Consider the following 18,210-nt stretch of genomic DNA (forward strand, 5'->3'; position numbering starts at 1 on the left):
CTCCTGTACCACGAATCCTCTGGAAACAGTCTGCCCAGTGTCCCCCGAACTTGAAATCTCCTCACAGTAATTTTCCACCTGGTCAGCATCACCTCCTTATTGACCATAAACCTCCATTTATCATCTGAATTTGAAATTGAACCAGGTAACCCAAACTGCCAAAAATACCCAAAGTGAGATTTGCGTTCCTTTATTGAAATAAAATTTATGCCAAAATTTTATTATCAAGCTCACAGCCCCCATCAGTTTAATTCATCCCTGAATGGAGCTTGTCTGTTCGAAATACTCTCTCCTTAAGTGAGCTCACAGCACTTTGTGCTCAGGGACATTGGACCGCACTTCAGGACAACACGTGGGCTAATTTAAACAGGAAAATTTTTTTACATATGCCAGAAAGTGTCAAAAACATGGCACTAACTGGACCTGGAAGGAGACTCATTTACGTGATGGGAGTTGAAACAAGAGGGCAGAGCATCACCCCGACCGACCTCAGGTGGGAATGTTAGTGTGTTGGCGATTCAAAGTGCTGCCCACGTTGTAAATGTCCAGGAGTTCAGAAAATGCAACATTTTTCATTTTGTGCTGGAAATAAATTTTGCCCTGATGTGATCTGTAGACCCCGGACCCCGTGAGCAATGACGATCCCTGCACACGCAGTCCTGGGCAGTCTGGAACTGGCGTCTGTGACATGCATCCTGCTCACTGCAAACCCTGCGTGCCCTTTGACAGAAAGATGGAGGGTGTGCAGCCTCCTGCCCCGGGAGCAGAGACAAAGGTGAGCAACTGTTTGCACGTGTTTTCCCAGTGCCTGTGCCTTCTCAGGGTACTCATCAGGTTTGAAACTTTCTGAGTCACCTTTAAAATTATACTAAAGTTTAACAGTGTTTGGAGCTTTATTTCAGTTGTAAAAATACATCCTGATTACAAATATTATTGTCAGAAAGCAACACATACCTTAATAATTAAAATTTAGAATCCAGCAGAGGGTCTGTAGTAGAGTTGACGGGCGGGAAAAGGATTCCAAGGTTTCTCACTACAAACTCCTCCCACACCTCTGCACCTGCTCCTGGGGCTTAGCCCTGCCCTTGGTGGGTAGTGAGCACCCCCTGGGGGCTGTGGGTGCCCAGGGATCAAGGTTTTTGTCTGGGCTCACAATGACTTCCCCTCACTGTGTCTGTTTTACAGTAATACATCGCCGTGTCCTCAGGTTTCAGGCTGTTCATTTGCAGATACACCGTGTTCTTGGCGTTGTCTTGGGAGATGGTGAATCGGCCCTTCACGGAGTCTGCGTAGCTTGTGCTACCATCACTATCAATAGCTGAGACGAACTCGCGCTCCTTCCCTGGAGCCTGGCGGTACCAGCTCATGTCGTAGCTACAGTAGGTGTATCCAGAGGCTGCACAGGAGAGTCTCAGAGACCCTCCAGCCTGCACCGAGCCTCCCCCAGACTCCACCAGCTGCACCTGAGCCTGGACACCTGCAAACACAAAGACATCCTGGTCAGGAGACTGTCACACGTCCTCTGATTCCCTCACTCACGACCACCCACTTCCTTACTAGCTCTTGTTCTCCATGAATTACCTTGTAAAAGAGCAACCAGGAACAGCCAGCTCAGCCACAGCTCCATGGTGAGTCGTCTGTGCACAGTCCTGATCAGAAAGTGGGAGCAGCTGGGAATCCGGGGCTGGGGCTCCTCTCCCAGTGCTGCAGGGCCAGGGCCCGGTGGCTTTATCCTCAGAGGGAGGCCCTATTTGCATGTCATCTCACTATATAGATAGTCGTGGCCTTGCTGGCCTCAGAGAGGGCCGGGCCCCTGAGCAGCTGTGAGTGTCTGTGGTTTGCTGGTGTTGGTAGCATTTGGAAATATCATGTTTATTGTGTGAGTTTTCAGGGTAAACTCTTAGAACCTGTATATTTTACGTGTGCACACGGATTCTGTAATGTCGCTGCCAGAGTTCCTCCCACGTTGGTGATGTACGCAGCCCCCAGACGGGTAGCACATTGTGGTCTGTGCAGGGACACATGTTAGGTGAGGGTTTGTCCAGCATTTTCACCTGTGCTCCTCCTCTTGGTCATAACTGATCCAGAATCAACATCAGGAAACTTTTGGACAAGACCCCCTTCACCGATGAGATCATGATGATTTTGACAGTTACTCTGTTGACCAGTAATCTGCAAGCAGAGTTCATGAGTATTGTTTTCAACAGTCTCTGCGTTTCAATGCATTTCTATCAATAGTAACATTCAAGAAAATGTCTTTACTAGTGATTGGGCTGTAATGAATACTTGTTATATACTTAGTAATTTTTTTATGCAAATTACAAACAACACAATGTGCTATAAATCTCACCTCAGTGTTGCACTTTGTAATCTACACATAGTGGGGTAGAAAGGTTATGTGACGTGAGAAATGTGACCAAGCCTCACCGTACCTGAATTTGACGTCTCCAGGTGGCATGAGAGCTGGGAGAAGTTCAACTGGAACTCTTGGATCAACTGCAAAATCCCAGGTGTTAAACTTCAGAGTGTGAACTGCCAGATGTGAAGACTGAGGGTCATTCCCACCCCGATTCAGGCTCATCATTTCAAACTGCTTCTTGCACCAGAACCACTGCCCACCCAGCTGTGCTGTCCTCTGACCAGAGACCTGCAGCACCTGAAGGATTCTGGTCTAGACTCAGCCATACAGGCGAGGGTCTTAGCTGTCAGAAGTAGTAAATCACAAGTAGGGGGAAGGTGGGTGATGCAACTGGCACTGAGCCCTCAGCCGCAGGGAAGTTCTGTGAGGGGCCCAGGAACACTCAGGATGTGGGTTCAGAATCCAAGGCTTCATCCTGACTTCTCAGCACCACCCTCAGAAGGGCTGGGCTGCACCGAAGTTCTCACGCTTCTGAGAAATTTAATGTCAGAATCCTGGATAGAGTTTCCATTGATGATGGGGAAGACACTGGTTTGAATAAATAATCCTATTAGAGATTTCTTTATAGAATTGTGTGATTTTCATAAAGAAAATTAGGGGATAGTGTCCAAATTCAGAAGGATGATGGAAGTCCAGAAAGCCCTCATCACACATGTAACCCGGGCTCCCGTCTGTGTGCAGGGACATGCAAACACACATGCACACTCAGGTGCACATGCACATACATGCAGAGACTCACTCTTGTATCGTATCTGCATCCAAACCCTCCTCCGTCAAAGGTATTGTCTTAGACACTCACAAGACATTATTCTGGGACAGGAAACTGCAGGCATCTGAGGAAACATGGAGGACCCGTGTTTCCCAGTAATGAATGAGCGACTCTGTTCTCTTGGATCCCATGACAGGGGATGCAATGCGGGGCTTAACAGCACCTCAGGCACCAAGAGCACATGGCCCTGCACTGATCTCTGGGTTTAGCCCTTGTTTCCACTTTACTGCATGTGTGAAGGCCCCACGAGCACCTGCACACAGTGTTTTCAGTGAACGTGAGCTTTAATTTCACCTAGAGACACACCTACTATTGAAATGGCTGGTTTTATGGTGAGTTCCTCCTAAACCTTGTAAGAAAGTGGCTGTTTTCCACGGTGGGGGCTCCAATGTTTCAGTCCTATCAGCAGAATTTTGCTTTATTCCTGTACCACTTTATGTTAGAAAATTTTCTCATCCTTTATCCGTTATTCTTCAGTCGTGGGGAGGGGTCAGAATAACACAGTCTCACCTGCATGTAGCTCCTTGTTCAGAACATCTGAACATGCTGGGAACAACATAATTGCTGTCTGGGTTCTGGGTTTAGCCACAGTCTGTTTTCGGCTCCATCTTCAGGCTTAAGTACAAAAACCTGCATAATTCAAATCTGGTGTAGAGTTTCCTTCCAATGAGTGTCTCTAATATGTGAAGTCATTTTTTGTCATCCACATGATTCACTTTTATTTCACCATGAAGTTGAACCAATTAACCCAGCATTGCCTGACTGGGGCAGCCTGGCTTCTGCAACAAAACTGATCCAATCTCACAAACTGGGAAAAATAATATCAATACTGAATACACAGAAACCTCAGTTAAATAGAATTTGGTGACAGCACGGTGGGCTCTCATGTCCTACCAGGACAGCAGATTCCAGCTGTGAGAAGCAGAAAGATGCCCTGTTCCCTCCTGGCAAGGACTCAGGCAGTGAGGGGTGGTCACAGCTCAGTCAGTGAGAAGCCCTGGGTGCCTTGTTCACTACAGCCCCTCCTGCAACATCCATTCCCATCTGCAAAATAGTTCTTATCCCCGTGTATGCTAGGAACTTGCCGGTGGCTCACTGTGATTCCAGGCACTGAACGTAAATCGTTGTTGATCCCAGAAAAAACATTTCTTCTTGCTGGAGAAATAACTGGCCATCTGTTTGTGTCAGGTCAACATTTTCACGGCCCTTATGGAATGAGACAAGACCCCGTATGGCTGTGAGGCTGCTGTGCAAACAGGTGGGGGACCCACACTGGGCCAATGGCTGCACCCTTTGATTGTCACCTACAATGGAGTTTGAGTCTAAATCATTCTCCTGGAGCCCAGCTTCCACATCTGTGCAGTAGGAAGCTCTGCAGGCTTTGTCTGAGAACTATTGTAAGGTGTGTCCTTCGTAGGTAAGACCTTGTACTGTAGGCAAGTACTTATTGGGCATTCAGTCTGATTTTGAAATCACGTTGTTCCAGCTGGAAGTGGCCGGCCTTCCTCCCACTCCTTGGGAATAGGGGCTGTTCGACCGGGCCTGTGCTGAGCATCCTTCAGCCTGGCTCCTTCAGGAACTTTCCATTCTATTCACAGAGGAACAGGGTGGAAACCATGTCCTCTCCAGGTTTCCTTAAGCTGACAAACCATGTCTCTCACACTACAGGAGAGTCACCTGAAGGAAGAATGTTTAAATTCTTAAACTTGAATTCCAGCAAATAAAACCCCAGAATACAACCCAAACACCCTTAGTTTCTGCTATTGTTTTCCAACAGCCAGGACGTTGGGAAAGAGATTATACAAATGTGTGCACTTCAGGCACCATCAGCCCTCTGACCAGCCTTCCCAGCATCCTCCTGATCCCAGTGACCGGCTCTGAGGGAATAGCTGGGCTCTTCTCAGTCTTTTCTCTTAATATTCTTGGACAAGCATTTCTCCAATTTGGAGGTGTGTCTCCCCCAGTCATATTGGGCACTGGAGCCAGACCCTCCCTGCTCAGCTGAGCTACTGAGGGCAGCCCAGGCTCAGGGAACTAAAGCAGTTCACACACTGGGGACCTGTGATGAGCCTCAAGGGGTCTCTGCCTCTGGACCTCCCCCTTTTATTTAGGCCCTTTGAGAGATGCACACCTTTTACTCCTTAGTAACCCCACCCCCATCCATTTATTGAATGAGACTTCACAGTGAAGCATCCTGCTACAGTTTCTGTCTCCCCAAAGGGGGAAATGATTCTGGCATGTGAGAGCAGCCATCAGAGTATGTATGAAATTAATTAAGTGGCCTTAAGACATCATTGATTTGTTTTGTCTCTGACGATACTACAGCCAATTGTACAAGCAGCGACCATTTTTCCTACTGAGTTAGCTACCACCTGTTTTTGGGTAAAATGTCCAAATGATTTTGGTAAACTCACAGTGCAGCCTCCTTCAAGATTCAAACAGAATTTAACACCTTCCCAGGATTAATCAATGTCCTGCAAGGAAGGAAGCCCTTCAGGCCATGAAGCCCAGTGGAGCAGACTCCAAGGCTGAAGCCTTCATTGGCCCTTGTAGGCGTTTCTGAGATACTCTCATTTTCCTGGAGAGAAAACCCAAAGACCAAGAGGGGAGTGGTGCCCAGGACCTCGGATCAGCAGACTGCATTGAAATATGGCTGAGCAATACTTCATCATGTACGTGTTCCGCGTGTACTTTAAAAAGAGTAAAATAATGCCATTGGCAGCAACACAGATGGATATAAACACAATCATATTAACTGAGTTAAGCCAGATAGGAAAACTGTTATCCTATGATGTGGAATTAAAAAAAATGCAAAGACCCTTACTTAAAAGACAAAAGTAGACTCATGGACCAGAAAACAAACTATGTTCACCAAAGTGCAAAGGGCAGGGGAGGGATAAATTAAGAGTTTGGGATTAACAGATACACATTACTATGCATAACACAGATATAAAACAAAGAGCTACCGTATAGTGCAGGGAACTGTGTTCTACGATTTGTACATAACATACGGAAAGTAATCTATGAAAATATACCTACGTGTGTGCAGAACTGCATCTGTCTGCTATGCACCAAAAACTAACATTGGAAATGAACCACGTGTCAATAAGAAGCAAAATAATTGTAAAGATAATAACAATAATAACTGCATTTTACCCTTTATCAACCTGTCGTCCCTAAAACTCCTGTGGTGCTAACATCCACTCCCACTGGCAGTGAAGCCTTTACTGTAACTGGTGTCCACTGTGCACTGGTTACTATTCCAGCCGATGGAGGTAGCCATTACCTTTTAGCCTTCAGTGTGAAGGGAAAAGCTCACCAGGACATTAGTTCTTCAGGGATTTTTTGAGAGTCCTTCTCATTTCTGGAGACACCGGAAGGCTGGTCTGGATGATGCAAAGTTTTCTAGATTTTCTCTTTTGTTGCAATATGTGGATAATTTGCTTCTTTGCTCTTCTTCTCAAACGTTCTTGCAGGAAGACAGCATCTACTCACTACAAACTTTCAGCCTCTAAGGGACTAAAGTTGGCTACAGAAAATGTGCAGTTTCCCCGCATCATATTTAATGTCTAGGGTATCTGACGTCAGAACAATCCTCTACTTACATCCATGGTGTTTTTCTGCTTCCTAAATGCAACACTAATTGCCAAATATGAGGGATTTTGGAAGACTAGCTGCTTACTGTTGAGATGGATTCCACACTTCTCTCTCAAGGAAAACCTACATGAAGTTTTGTCAACACTGGCAATCCCGACTAAATTTTAAGGGAGGAACCAGAAGACACAGATTCAGGTCATTAAAGGAGCGTTTGAAGAGCCCGTCCTGCTGTGGGCAACCTGATTACCAGACCCCTTTCTCCTTTTTGTATGAAAGCAAGGGGCTGTCTTGGGGTGTTGACCAAAACCTCAGGGGCCTCCGCAGACCTCTAGGGTTTTACAGCCGTGAGCCGGATGCTGTGGCACAGGGAGACTCCCACTGCCTTGGGGTCCTCATGGTCTCTGACCCTTTGTTCAGGTCCACGCATCACAGTCAACATGTCTCAGTCAGCCGCCTCCCCTCCTAAGATGCCCTTTTGTTCCCTGTTCCTCAAAGAGCTGTTCTATGTTGTCTGAACCTCAGCACATCCACGCTTCTCCCCTCCATCAGCAATGAAGGCCCTCTTGACTGCGTCACACCGAGTGACCACCCCCTGAGTCCTGATCACCTACAAGAAGCCCCTCTAAGCAGCCTTTTCACAGTGACTCTCAGGCAAGAGGACTGCAGCTTCCAGCTTGTAACTTGGGAACTTCATGTCTGAGCCCAACAGGGAGAAGCAAGGCCTCCTCTTCTTTCCTGGTAAGGACTCAGCCAATGAAAATCCATGGACTCCTGTTCACAGGAGCCCTCTCGCCTCCCCTTTCATTCTGTAGAAGAGTCATGTCTCTGTTTTCACTGGGGACTTGCTTGTAGCTCACCAGGGCGGCAGACCCCAAACCGTAATTCTCTGTGATTCCAAATAAACACATTTTTATCTTTAAAATAAATTTCAATCTGTTGTATGTGAAAACCGTTTACTTCTTTATATATATATATATATATATATATATATATATATATATATATATATACTATTTTTATTGAGTTATAGTCATTTTACAATGTAGTGTCAAATTTCAGTGTAGAGCACAATTTTTCAGTTATACATGAACATATATATATATTCATTGTCACATTCTCTTTTGCTGTGAGCCTCATTAACTTCTGAGACACTTTTATTTAATGTATTTACCTTTTATTTCCCATAATTTTGTGAGCTAGTCACTGGGATGCACATGTGATCCTACCTTCACAGACATTCCTAGCAGCACCCCTGTGTAGGACACAGCAGGGGTCCATGTGTAGACTGCAGGAGGTGAGGGGAGGTGCAGACTAGCTGTGAGCCCCTGGGGGAGGGGGTGTGGGTGCTGGTGAAGGCCTGGCTGTTTCTGACACAAAGTGTCTGTGATACAAATGGCATGTTTGGAGAAATTATCAGGAACTGATGGTTTCGAATTCAATTTAGTTTATATATAAAATTAATGACAATTTGTTATGTGTTTCTACTGTTAATATCAGTTAATATTGAGATAAAGTATTGTTTAAAAGTGAAAACCTGAAATAGTTAATATAGGTAGGGTTTTGGTGAATACTATGACAACCAGGTCTAGCCTTGGCCCTGTCTTGTCTTCTGGGGACTCAGGTGAAGCAGAGACACGGCCCCTCCCCAGTGCTGGCTCTCTGCTCCCCTGTCCCCTTCACTTGCAGGTCTGTGCTCAGGACCCTCCGGCCCACAACCCTCCGGCCCACACAGGGGTGAAGCGGCTGTAATGGTGCCTCTGAATGAACTGAAGGCCCAAGTCTGGTGTCTGTTTGTCTGCCTTTTTCACTTAGTGAGAGTAATTATAATGTAGGAAATTTACTTTCTGCATGTCAGCAGTGGTATTAATTTGACCAGATATAGAGATTTTATCACAGTTTTTTTTTAATATTATTGCCATTTGAGGCTAGTTTCCTGTTGTGGGAGCTGCCATGTGCAGTGTGGGATGCACGGCCACATGCAGGGACTCTGCCCACTAGGGAACTGGGTACCTGCAGGCCACCCCACATGTGACAGCCCAAAGTGTCTCCAGACATTTCCAAGTGCCCTCTGGGGGACAGAATGACTCCAGTGTCACACGGACATCAATTTCCATATACACAACATTCCTCATGCTATGCTTGAGAAAGGCACTGCAGGAAACAGTACTGGGGACACTGTTGAGGATGAAATGCCTGGAAATACATCAAGGGTGGAGTGCAGAGTCAAGGATGCCCAGAAGAATCATTTGTGTCATTAAGCATCTGTAAAGTTGACAACTACAATTGTAGTTAGTGAATAAATATCAAATAAAGGTCCCATGGAGAGATATTTCTGTGTGTATGTTCCTAAGTTAGATGAGGAATAAAACACAGACAAGCCTGAATCCATGAAAAAGGCCCAAGTTCAGATCAGGAAGTTTCCCTGGAAACATTATGAGTGGGCTTCAAGGGGAGACGGTGAACCAGTGGAGAATCCTCCGTCTCTGGGAGGAAACCCGTCCACGGCTGCTTCTGCACCTGCTCTGAAACTGGTCCTGTGGTTTCCTCATGACCCTGGGTGCCCCCTGGTGGCCTGAGCCCTCCCTGCAGGGACCTTTGTGTCTGGGTCACCCTGATGTCCCCTCACTCGCTCTCCTTCCTGTGAGAAAAGCACATGGCTGTGTCCTCAGGGAAACCAGAGCTGAGCTGCAGGGACACATGGCCTTCAATGTGTCTCTGGAGATGGGGGGGGAATTTTTGGAGAGGCAGGGTGTATTCTGTCCAGCACCCAGACCCAAGCACCGCAGGTTCTACTGGGCTTTCCGTGGGGGAGGATGGACACAGACCCACCAGGAGGCACTGTGTGTGGTGGAAAGGGGGGTTTATGTTCTTGTCAGTTAAGCCTTTGGCCCTCAGAGGATGACGTCAGTGAAGAGGAGACCCAGGCCCTGAGTGGCACAGGTGCTGTGATGGCCCTGAGTCCTGCATGTGGTTCTCATGCACATGGGGTCATGTTTCCACACGAACATGGAGGGTCAGGTCAGGCCCTGTCTCAGGGCACGGGAGGCGGTGCTGCCTGACGGCCAGGGTGGACACCCATTCTGCTCACTTACCACAGCTGCTCTCCTCCCAGAGCAGGGAGTTCAGTCCAAGGAGAGTCGGAGGGCAGGGGAGTGACCGTCAGCAGAGCAGGACCTACTTTCCCTCCCAGTGTTTCATGTGAAAACGTCCTGAAGTCACGCCTGATACTAACAACTGGGGTGGGCGTCTCCCACACTCCTCCTCTCGTGCCCCCCAGCCCCCCGGTCCCCTCTGCTCCCTGCTCACCTGCTCGGCATCTCTGCTCTGACTCTCAGCTGCTTGTTAAACAAAAGCTGTGGTCTGTCCTGAATGTCACACCAAAGTTTTTACACATTTCCTGCCACCGTGTTGGCATTATTGCAAATAAGTGAACTCAGTTCAACAGCACATGTTCTGTTATTTTCTTAATCGGTTCCTCAATGCTTCACCTCATATCCTGTGTCTACAGTGTGTTCCTCAGACCCCCCTTAGAAATCATGAACAGACTTTAAGACGTCCATTCCTTGCTGCTCTGAGATTTGGTTGGTTCTCGATTTGAGTACATTTTATATCGTTATTTCCAAATTATACAAAAACTGATAGATATTGGACATTAATATGTTCAGGATGATTCTACCCACTCCTGAGAGGCCAAAACCATTTTTCAGTAGAAGTTCATGTGACTCTTGGAGATGATCATAGCACATCTGTGAAGAAAAGATGATTTTTCCTTTGCAGTATGACACTTACTTTTCCATATATACCTGAAAGACTCATCATTTGTGTATTGCTTGGGTAGAGATTCTGTTACAGAATAACAGACTGGGCAGCTCAAACAGCAGAAATGCATTTCTCTCAGATCTGGAGGCCGGAAGTCTTAGACCAAGTTTCCCAGAAGTTTGGGATCTTCTGAGGCCATTCTCCTTTGCCTGCAGGGGCCCCGTCCTCACTGAGCCTCAGATGGACTTTTCTCCCATGTCTGTGCATCCATGACGCCTCTGTGCATCTGTTTTCTTCTTCTGAAAGGTGGCAGTTTCACCAAAAGGAGGAATGACCAGAGGTTTCCATGTTCTTCGGAGTTAGATTCGGCTCTCAGAGAATCATGTCAGTGAAGATAAGAACCCTGACTCTGAAGTTGACACTGATCATTTGACCTCACATCACTGAAGTTCCTTGAAATGCTTTCCTCAATTAGTTCTGGACCTGCGGGTTTCTGTGTCCATCTTTGCATGTCCCAGTTTTATCAAGAAACCTGCTGAGTCTTGTTAGTGGGAATCCTCACCTGGAACTCTGATCACCCTCAATATGTGATCCAATTCACTACACCTATCATCGCCCAGGGAATATTTAACCACCCCGGCCTCCTGTACCACGAATCCTCTGGAGACAGTCTGCCCAGTGTCCCCCGAACTTGAAATCTCCTCACAGTAATTTTCCACCTGGTCAGCATCACCTCCTTCTTGAGCATAAACCTCCATTTATCATCTGAATTTGAAATTGAACCAGGTAACCCAAACTGCCACAAATACCCAAAGGGAGATTTGCGTTCCTTTATTGAAATAAAATTTATGCCAAAACTTGATTATCAAGCTCACAGCCCCCATCAGTTTAATTCATCCCTGAATGGAGCTTGTCTGTTCGAAATACTCTCTCCTTAAGTCAGCTCACAGCACTTTGTGCTCAGGGACACTGGACTGCACTTCAGCACAACACGTGGGCCAATTTAAACAGGAAAATTTTCTACATATACCAGAAAGTGTCAAAAACATGGCACTAACTGGACCTGGAAGGAGACTCATTTACGTGATGGGAGTTGAAACAAGAGGGCAGAGCATCACCCCGACCGACCTCAGGTGGGAATGTTAGTGTGTTGGGGATTCAAAGTGCTGCCCACGTTGTAAATGTCCAGGAGTTCAGAAAATGCAACATTTTTCGTTTTGGGCTGGAAATAAATTTTGCCCAGATGTTATCTGTAGACCCCGGACTCCGTGAGCAATGAGGATCCCTGCACACGCAGTCCTGGGCAGTGTGGAACTGGCATCTGTGACGTGTATCCTACTCACTGCAAACCCTGCGTGCCCTTTGACAGAAAGATGGACGGTGTGCAGCCTCCTGCCCCGGGAGCAGAGACAAAGGTGAGCAACTGTTTGCACGTGTTTTCCCAGTGCCTGTGCCTTCTCAGGGTATTCATCAGGTTTGAAACTTTCTGAGTCACCTTTAAAATTATACTAAAGTTTAACATTGTGTGGAGCTTTATTTCATTTGTGAAAATACATCCTTATTAGAAATATTATTGTCAGAAAGCAACACATACCTCAACAATGAAAATTTAGAAACCAGCAGAGGGTCTATAGTAGAGTTGACGGGAGGGAAAAGGAAACCAAGGATTGTAACTACAAACTGATCTCACAACTCTGCACCTGCTCTGGGGCTCAGCCCTGCCCTTGGTGTGTCGTGAGCACTCCCTGGGTACTGTGGTTGCCCCAGGGAGCGAGGTTTTTGTCTGGGTTCACAATGACTTTCCCTCACTGTGTCTGCTGCACAGTAGTACATGGCAGTGTCCTCAGGTTTCAGGCTGTTCATTTGCAGATACACCGTGTTCTTGGCGTTGTCTTGGGAGATGGTGAATCGGCCCTTCACGGAGTCGGCATAGTATGTGCTACCACCACCAGTATAAATAGCTGCGACCCCCTCGCGCTCCTTCCCTGGAGCCTGGCGGAACCAGCCCATGCAGTTGCTACTGTAGGTGTATCCAGAGGCTGCACAGGAGAGTCTCAGAGACCCTCCAGCCTGCACCGAGCCTCCCCCAGACTCCACCAGCTGCACCTGAGCCTGGACACCTGCAAACACAAAGACATCCTGGTCAGCAGACTGTCACACGTCCTCTCATTCCCTCACTCACGACCACCCACATCCTCAGAAGCTCTTGTTCTCCATGAATTACCTTGTAGAAGAGCAGCCAGGACCACCCAGCTCAGCCCCAGTTCCATGGTGTATTGTCTGTGCTCAGTCCTGCTCAGAGAATGGGAGCAGCTGGGAATCCCGGGCTGGGGCTCCTCTCCCAGTGCTGCAGGGCCAGGGCCAGGTGGCTTTATCCTCAGTGGGAGGCCCTATTTGCATGTCATCTCACTATATAGATAGTCGTGGCCTTGCTGGCCTCAGACAGGGCCAGGCCCCTGAGCAGCTGTGAATGTCTGTGGTTTGCTGGTGTTGGTAGCATTTGGAAATATCACGTTTATTGTGTGAGTTTTCAGGGTAAACACTTATAACCTGTATATTTTACGTGTGCACACGGATTCTGTCATGTCGCTGCCAGAGTTCCTCCCACGTTGGTGATGTACGCAGCCCCCAGACGGGTAGCGCATCGTGGTCTGTGCAGGGACACATGTTAGGTGAGAGTTTGTCCAGCATTTTCACCTGTGCTCCTCCTCTTGGACATAACTGATGCTGAGTCAGCATGAAGAGAGTTTTGGAAAAGACTGGTCAGTTTTCCCAGACCCCCTTCAGTGATGAGTTCATGATGATTTTGACTGCTAGTGTGTTGACCAGTAATGTGTAAGCAGAGTTCATCAGGATTGTTTTCAACAGTCTCTGCATTTCAATGCATTTCTATCAATAGTAACATTCAAGAAAATGTCTTTACTAGTGATTGGGCTGTAATGAATACTTGTTATATACTTAGTAATTTTTTTATGCAAATTACAAACAACACAATGTGCTATAAATCTCACCTCAGTGTTGCACGTTCAAATCTACACATAGTGGGATAGAAAGGTTATGTGACGTGAGAAATGTGACCAAGACTCACCCTACCTGAGTTTGACATCTCCAGGTGGCATGAGAGCTGGGAGAAGTTCAACTGGAACTCTTGGATGAACTGCATAATCCCAGGTGTTAAACTTCAGTGTGTGAACTGCCCAGTGTGAAGACTGAGGGTCATTCCCACCCCGATTCAGGCTCATCATTTCAAAATGCTTCTTGCACCAGAACCACTCCCCACCCAGCTGTGCTGTCCTCTGACCAGAAACCTGCAGCACCTGAAGGATTCTGGTCTAGACTCAGCCATACAGGCGAGGGTCTTAACTGTCAAAAGTAGTAAATCACAAGTAGGGGGAAGGTGGGTGATGCAACTGGCACTGAGCCCTCAGCCGCAGGGAAGTTCTGTGAGGGGCCCAGGAACACTCAGGATGTGGGTTCAGAATCCAAGGCTTCATCTTGACTTTTCTGCACCACCCTCAGAAAGGCTGGGCTGCACCGAGGTTCACCTACTTCTGAGACAATTAATGTCAGAATCTTGGGTATAGATTCCACTGATGATGGGGAAGACATTGATTTGAATAAATAATCCTATTAGATGTTTCTTTATAGAATTGGGTGATTTTCATAAAGAAAATTAGCTGATAGTGTCCAAATTCAGAAGGATGATGGAAGTCCAGAAAGCCGTCATCACATGAGTAACCCGGGCTCCCGTCAGTGTGCAGGGACACGCACACACACATGCACATACATGCAGGGACACACACTTTTCTATCATATCTGCATCCAAGTCCTCCTTCATCCAAGAAAGTGTCTCGTACACACATAAGACATAATCCTGGGACAGGAAACTGCTGGCATTTGAGGAAACATGGAGGACCCGTATTTTCCAGTAATGAATGAGCGACTCTGTTCCATTGGATCCCATGACAAGGGCTGCAATGCTGGGCTTAATTGTTCCTCAGACGCCATCAGCACACGGCCCTGCACTGAGCTCTGGGTTTAGTCCTTGTTTCCACTTTACAGCATGTGTGAAGGCCCCACGAGCACCTGCACACAGTGTTTCCAGTGAACGTGAGCTTTAATTTCACCTAGAGACACACCTACTATTGAAATGGCTGGTTTTATGGTGAATTGGTCCTAAACCTTGTAGGAAAGTAGCAGTTTTCCACGGAGGGGGATCCAATTTGTCAGTCCCATCAGCAGAATTTTGCTTTATTTCTGTATCCTCTTTATATTACAAAATTATCTCATTCTTTATCCCTTATTCTTCAGACATGGGGAGGGGTCTGGATAACACAGTCTGACCTGCATGTAGCTCCTTGTTCAGAACATCTGAACATGCTGGGAATGACATAATTGCTCTCTGGAGTCAGAGATAAGCCACAGTCTGTTTTCGGCTCAATCTCCAGGCTTAAATATAAAAACCTGCATAATTCAGATCTGGTGTGGAGTTTCCTTCCAATGAGTGTCTTTAATAAGTGACGTCATTTTTTGTCATTCACATGATTCACTTTTATTTCACCATGAAGTTGAACTCATAAACCCAGCTCTGCCTGACTAGGGGATCCTGGCTTCTAAAACAAAACTGATCCAATCTCACAAAGTGGGAAAAATAACAATAATACTGAATACACAGAAGCCTCAGTTAAATAGAGTTTGGTAAGAGCACGGTGGGCTCTCATGTCCTATCAGGACAGCAGATTCCAGCTTTGAGAAGCAGAAAGATGCCCTGTTCCCACCTGGCAAGGACTCAGGCAGTGAGGTGTGGTCACAGCTCAGCCGGTGAGAATCCCTGGGTGCCTTGTTCACTACAGCCCCTCCTACAACATCCATTCCCATCTGCAAAATAGTTCTTATCCCCGTGTATGCTAGGACCTGCAGGTGGCTCACTGTGATTCCAGGCACTGAACGTAAATCGTTGTTGATTCCAGATGAAAACATTTCTTTTTGCTGGAGAAATAACTGGCCATCTCTTTGTTTCAGGTCAACATTTTCATGGCCCTTATGGAATGAGACAAGACCCTGTATGACGGTGGGTCTGCTGAGCAAACAGGTGTGGGACCCACACTGGGCCCATAGCTGCGCCCTGTGATTCTCACCTACAATGGAGTTTGAGTCTAAGTCATTCTCCTGGATCCCAGCTTCCACATCTGTGCAGGCTTTGTCTGAGAACTGCTTAAGGTTTACCCTTCTGACATAAGTTCTTATATTTTATACAATTACTTATTTGGCATTTAGTCTGAGTTTGAAATCATGGTGTTCCAGCTGGAAGTGGCCAGCCTTCCTCCTACTCCTTGGAAATAAGGGCAGATCTACTGAGCCTGTGCTGAGCATCCTTCAGCCTGGCTCCTTCAGAACCAGTCTGATCCCTTAGACCTGACTGGTGTTAGCCCTGCTGGCTATTTGCGCTATTTGAGCTGTTTGACCCTTTAGGCTGCTTGGAAATTATTCCTTTTTTCTCCAGAAATCAGCTTGAGAAATGGGGTCCAAGTTATCTAACTGCTTTGAGGTCACTTCTGCAGTAGGAACCCCAGCTGAGTTTTTGTTTTAAACCCAGGGACCTCCCTTGTGGAAATTTGTAGTGAGATGGACAGACCTGGCGAAAGGCGATTCATGCTTCCATTCAATACACATGTCAATGGCCATGATGGGGAATTTTGAAAAACTCAAACTTACTTTTCTTGAAACCAAGCTGGAGAACTATGAAACATCTTCAAAATTTAATGGAACACCTATTTCCCTCATTATTCTGTGTCTTAGAAACCCCTTTAGGAACCTTAAGTTGCCTGTTCTAAAACATGATCACAAGATTAACTGAAGCAAACAGGGACTAAGGAAAGAAATCTGGGCCTCTGAAGCCTCGGGCTCCCCTTCCCTGGCCTGTGGGTCTCAGGCTTCCCCTCCAGCATCAATTCCTCCCTCTCCTCTTACTCCTGCACCTCCGCTGTTCCCTCAGGTCTTCCACAGTCAGTGTCTCCTCGAACTTCGCACTTCCTCTGAAATTCTCCCCACGCACTTTTCCTCCAACTTGTCAGGTCTTGTTCCTCTGAAGTTAATTCCTCTGAGGACCCAGAGGGTAATCTCACAATTACTTTCTTTCCTGGATGAAACTAAAGTGCAAACCATATTCAAAGATTTCCCCAAAGCAACCAATGATCCTCGCTGAGGAGTTTAACGGGGTCCCTCAGACTCATCGGCCCGGCTTCTGTGACTTCCATCAGCCCGTTCCTGCGGTTATTGTGCAGGTCAGGCCTGGCATTGGTGTAACTTGCTTCTGGGAGAATCCTGAAAGGTGTTTAGATTTGTGACCAGGAGAAGCGTCCAGTAACTTATTATACAAAAAGGCTCTAGTATTATTTAGGCAAATTCACTGGGCAATTCCTGAGACATTTTCAAGACTGTTATTTGGAATCAAAATCCAGGTTTCCCGTAAAAATCGGTTGAATATGTCCACGTTTATCACAAACAACTTCAGATACTTTTAAAAGAAAGTTATGTTCCTGCTCCTGAAGTTTATTCCACTTAGGTACCTTTTAAATGTGTGTCTATTAATAAGCTGAGGCAGGACATTTCTTTTGTAGTGAGGAGTTCCAAGCTGGAATGCAAAGCTATTCCCTGTGCAGACCCAGATTTACTTACCCTTGCAAACCACCTGTCTCACACTGAAGATGAGTCTCCCAAAGGGATGAATCTTACATTATTAAACTTGAATTCCAGCAACTGAGGGCTTCTAAACAAAATCAAAACCCTCCTTCTCTCTGCTATTATTGACAAGACACAGGACATTGGGAAGGAGATTGTAACAAGTGTGTGCACTTCAGGCACCATCAGCCCTCTGACCAGCCTTCCCAGCATCCTCCTGATCCCCAGTGACTGGCTCTGAGGGAATAGCTGGGCTTGCCCCAGTCCTTTCTCTCAGTAGGTGTGGACACACATTTCTCAGATTGGGGATGAGTCTCCCCCAGTCATATTGGGCACTGAAGCCGGACTCTCCCTGCTCACCTGCGCTATTGAGGGCAGCCCAGGCTCAGGGAACTAAAGCAGTTCACACAGCGGGGACCTGTGACGAGCCTCAAGGGGTCTCTGTCTCTGGACCTCCCACTTTTATTTAGGCCTTTTGAGAGATGCACACCTTTTACTCCTTAGTAACCCCACCCCTATCCATTTATTGAATGAGACTTCACAGTGAAGCATCCTGCTACAGTTTCTGTCTCCCCAAAGGGGGAAATGATTCTGGCATGTGAGAGCAGCCATCAGAGTATGTATGAAATTGATTAAGTGGCCTTAAGACATCATTGATTTGTTTTGTCTCTGACGATACTATAGCTAATTGTATAAGCAGTGACCATTTTTCCTACTGAGTTAGCTACCACGTGTTTTTGGGCAAAGTCTCCAAATGATTTTCGTAAACTTCACAGTGCAGCCTCCTTCAAGATTCAAACAGAATTTAACACCTTCCCAGGATTAATCAATGTCCTGCAAGGAAGGAAGCCCTTCAGGCCATGAAGCCCAGAGGAGCAGATTCCAAGGCTGAAGCCTTCATTGGTCCTTGTAGGTGTTTCTGAGATACTCTCGTTTTCCTGGAGAGAAAACCCAAATGCCAAGAGGGGAGAGTTGCCCAGGACCT

General features: G+C 46.7%; 1 protein-coding gene across 1 annotated transcript; it reads right to left on the bottom strand.

Annotated features, from left to right (window-relative positions):
• Window positions 1-1,130: 1,130 nt before the first annotated feature.
• On the bottom strand, window positions 1,131-12,924 carry LOC116151844 (uncharacterized). The gene is made up of 4 exons (XM_064486384.1): window positions 12,769-12,924; window positions 12,235-12,664; window positions 1,582-1,733; window positions 1,131-1,477 (listed from the first exon to the last, which is right to left on the bottom strand). Exons 1-4 carry the CDS (start codon window positions 12,812-12,814, stop codon window positions 1,131-1,133), a joined length of 975 nt encoding a protein of 324 aa, XP_064342454.1. The 5' UTR covers window positions 12,815-12,924.
• Between the last annotated feature and the right edge of the window lie 5,286 nt (window positions 12,925-18,210).

This window comes from Camelus dromedarius, chromosome 5, assembly GCF_036321535.1.
Source record: "Camelus dromedarius isolate mCamDro1 chromosome 5, mCamDro1.pat, whole genome shotgun sequence".
Taxonomy (NCBI): Eukaryota; Metazoa; Chordata; class Mammalia; order Artiodactyla; family Camelidae; genus Camelus; species Camelus dromedarius.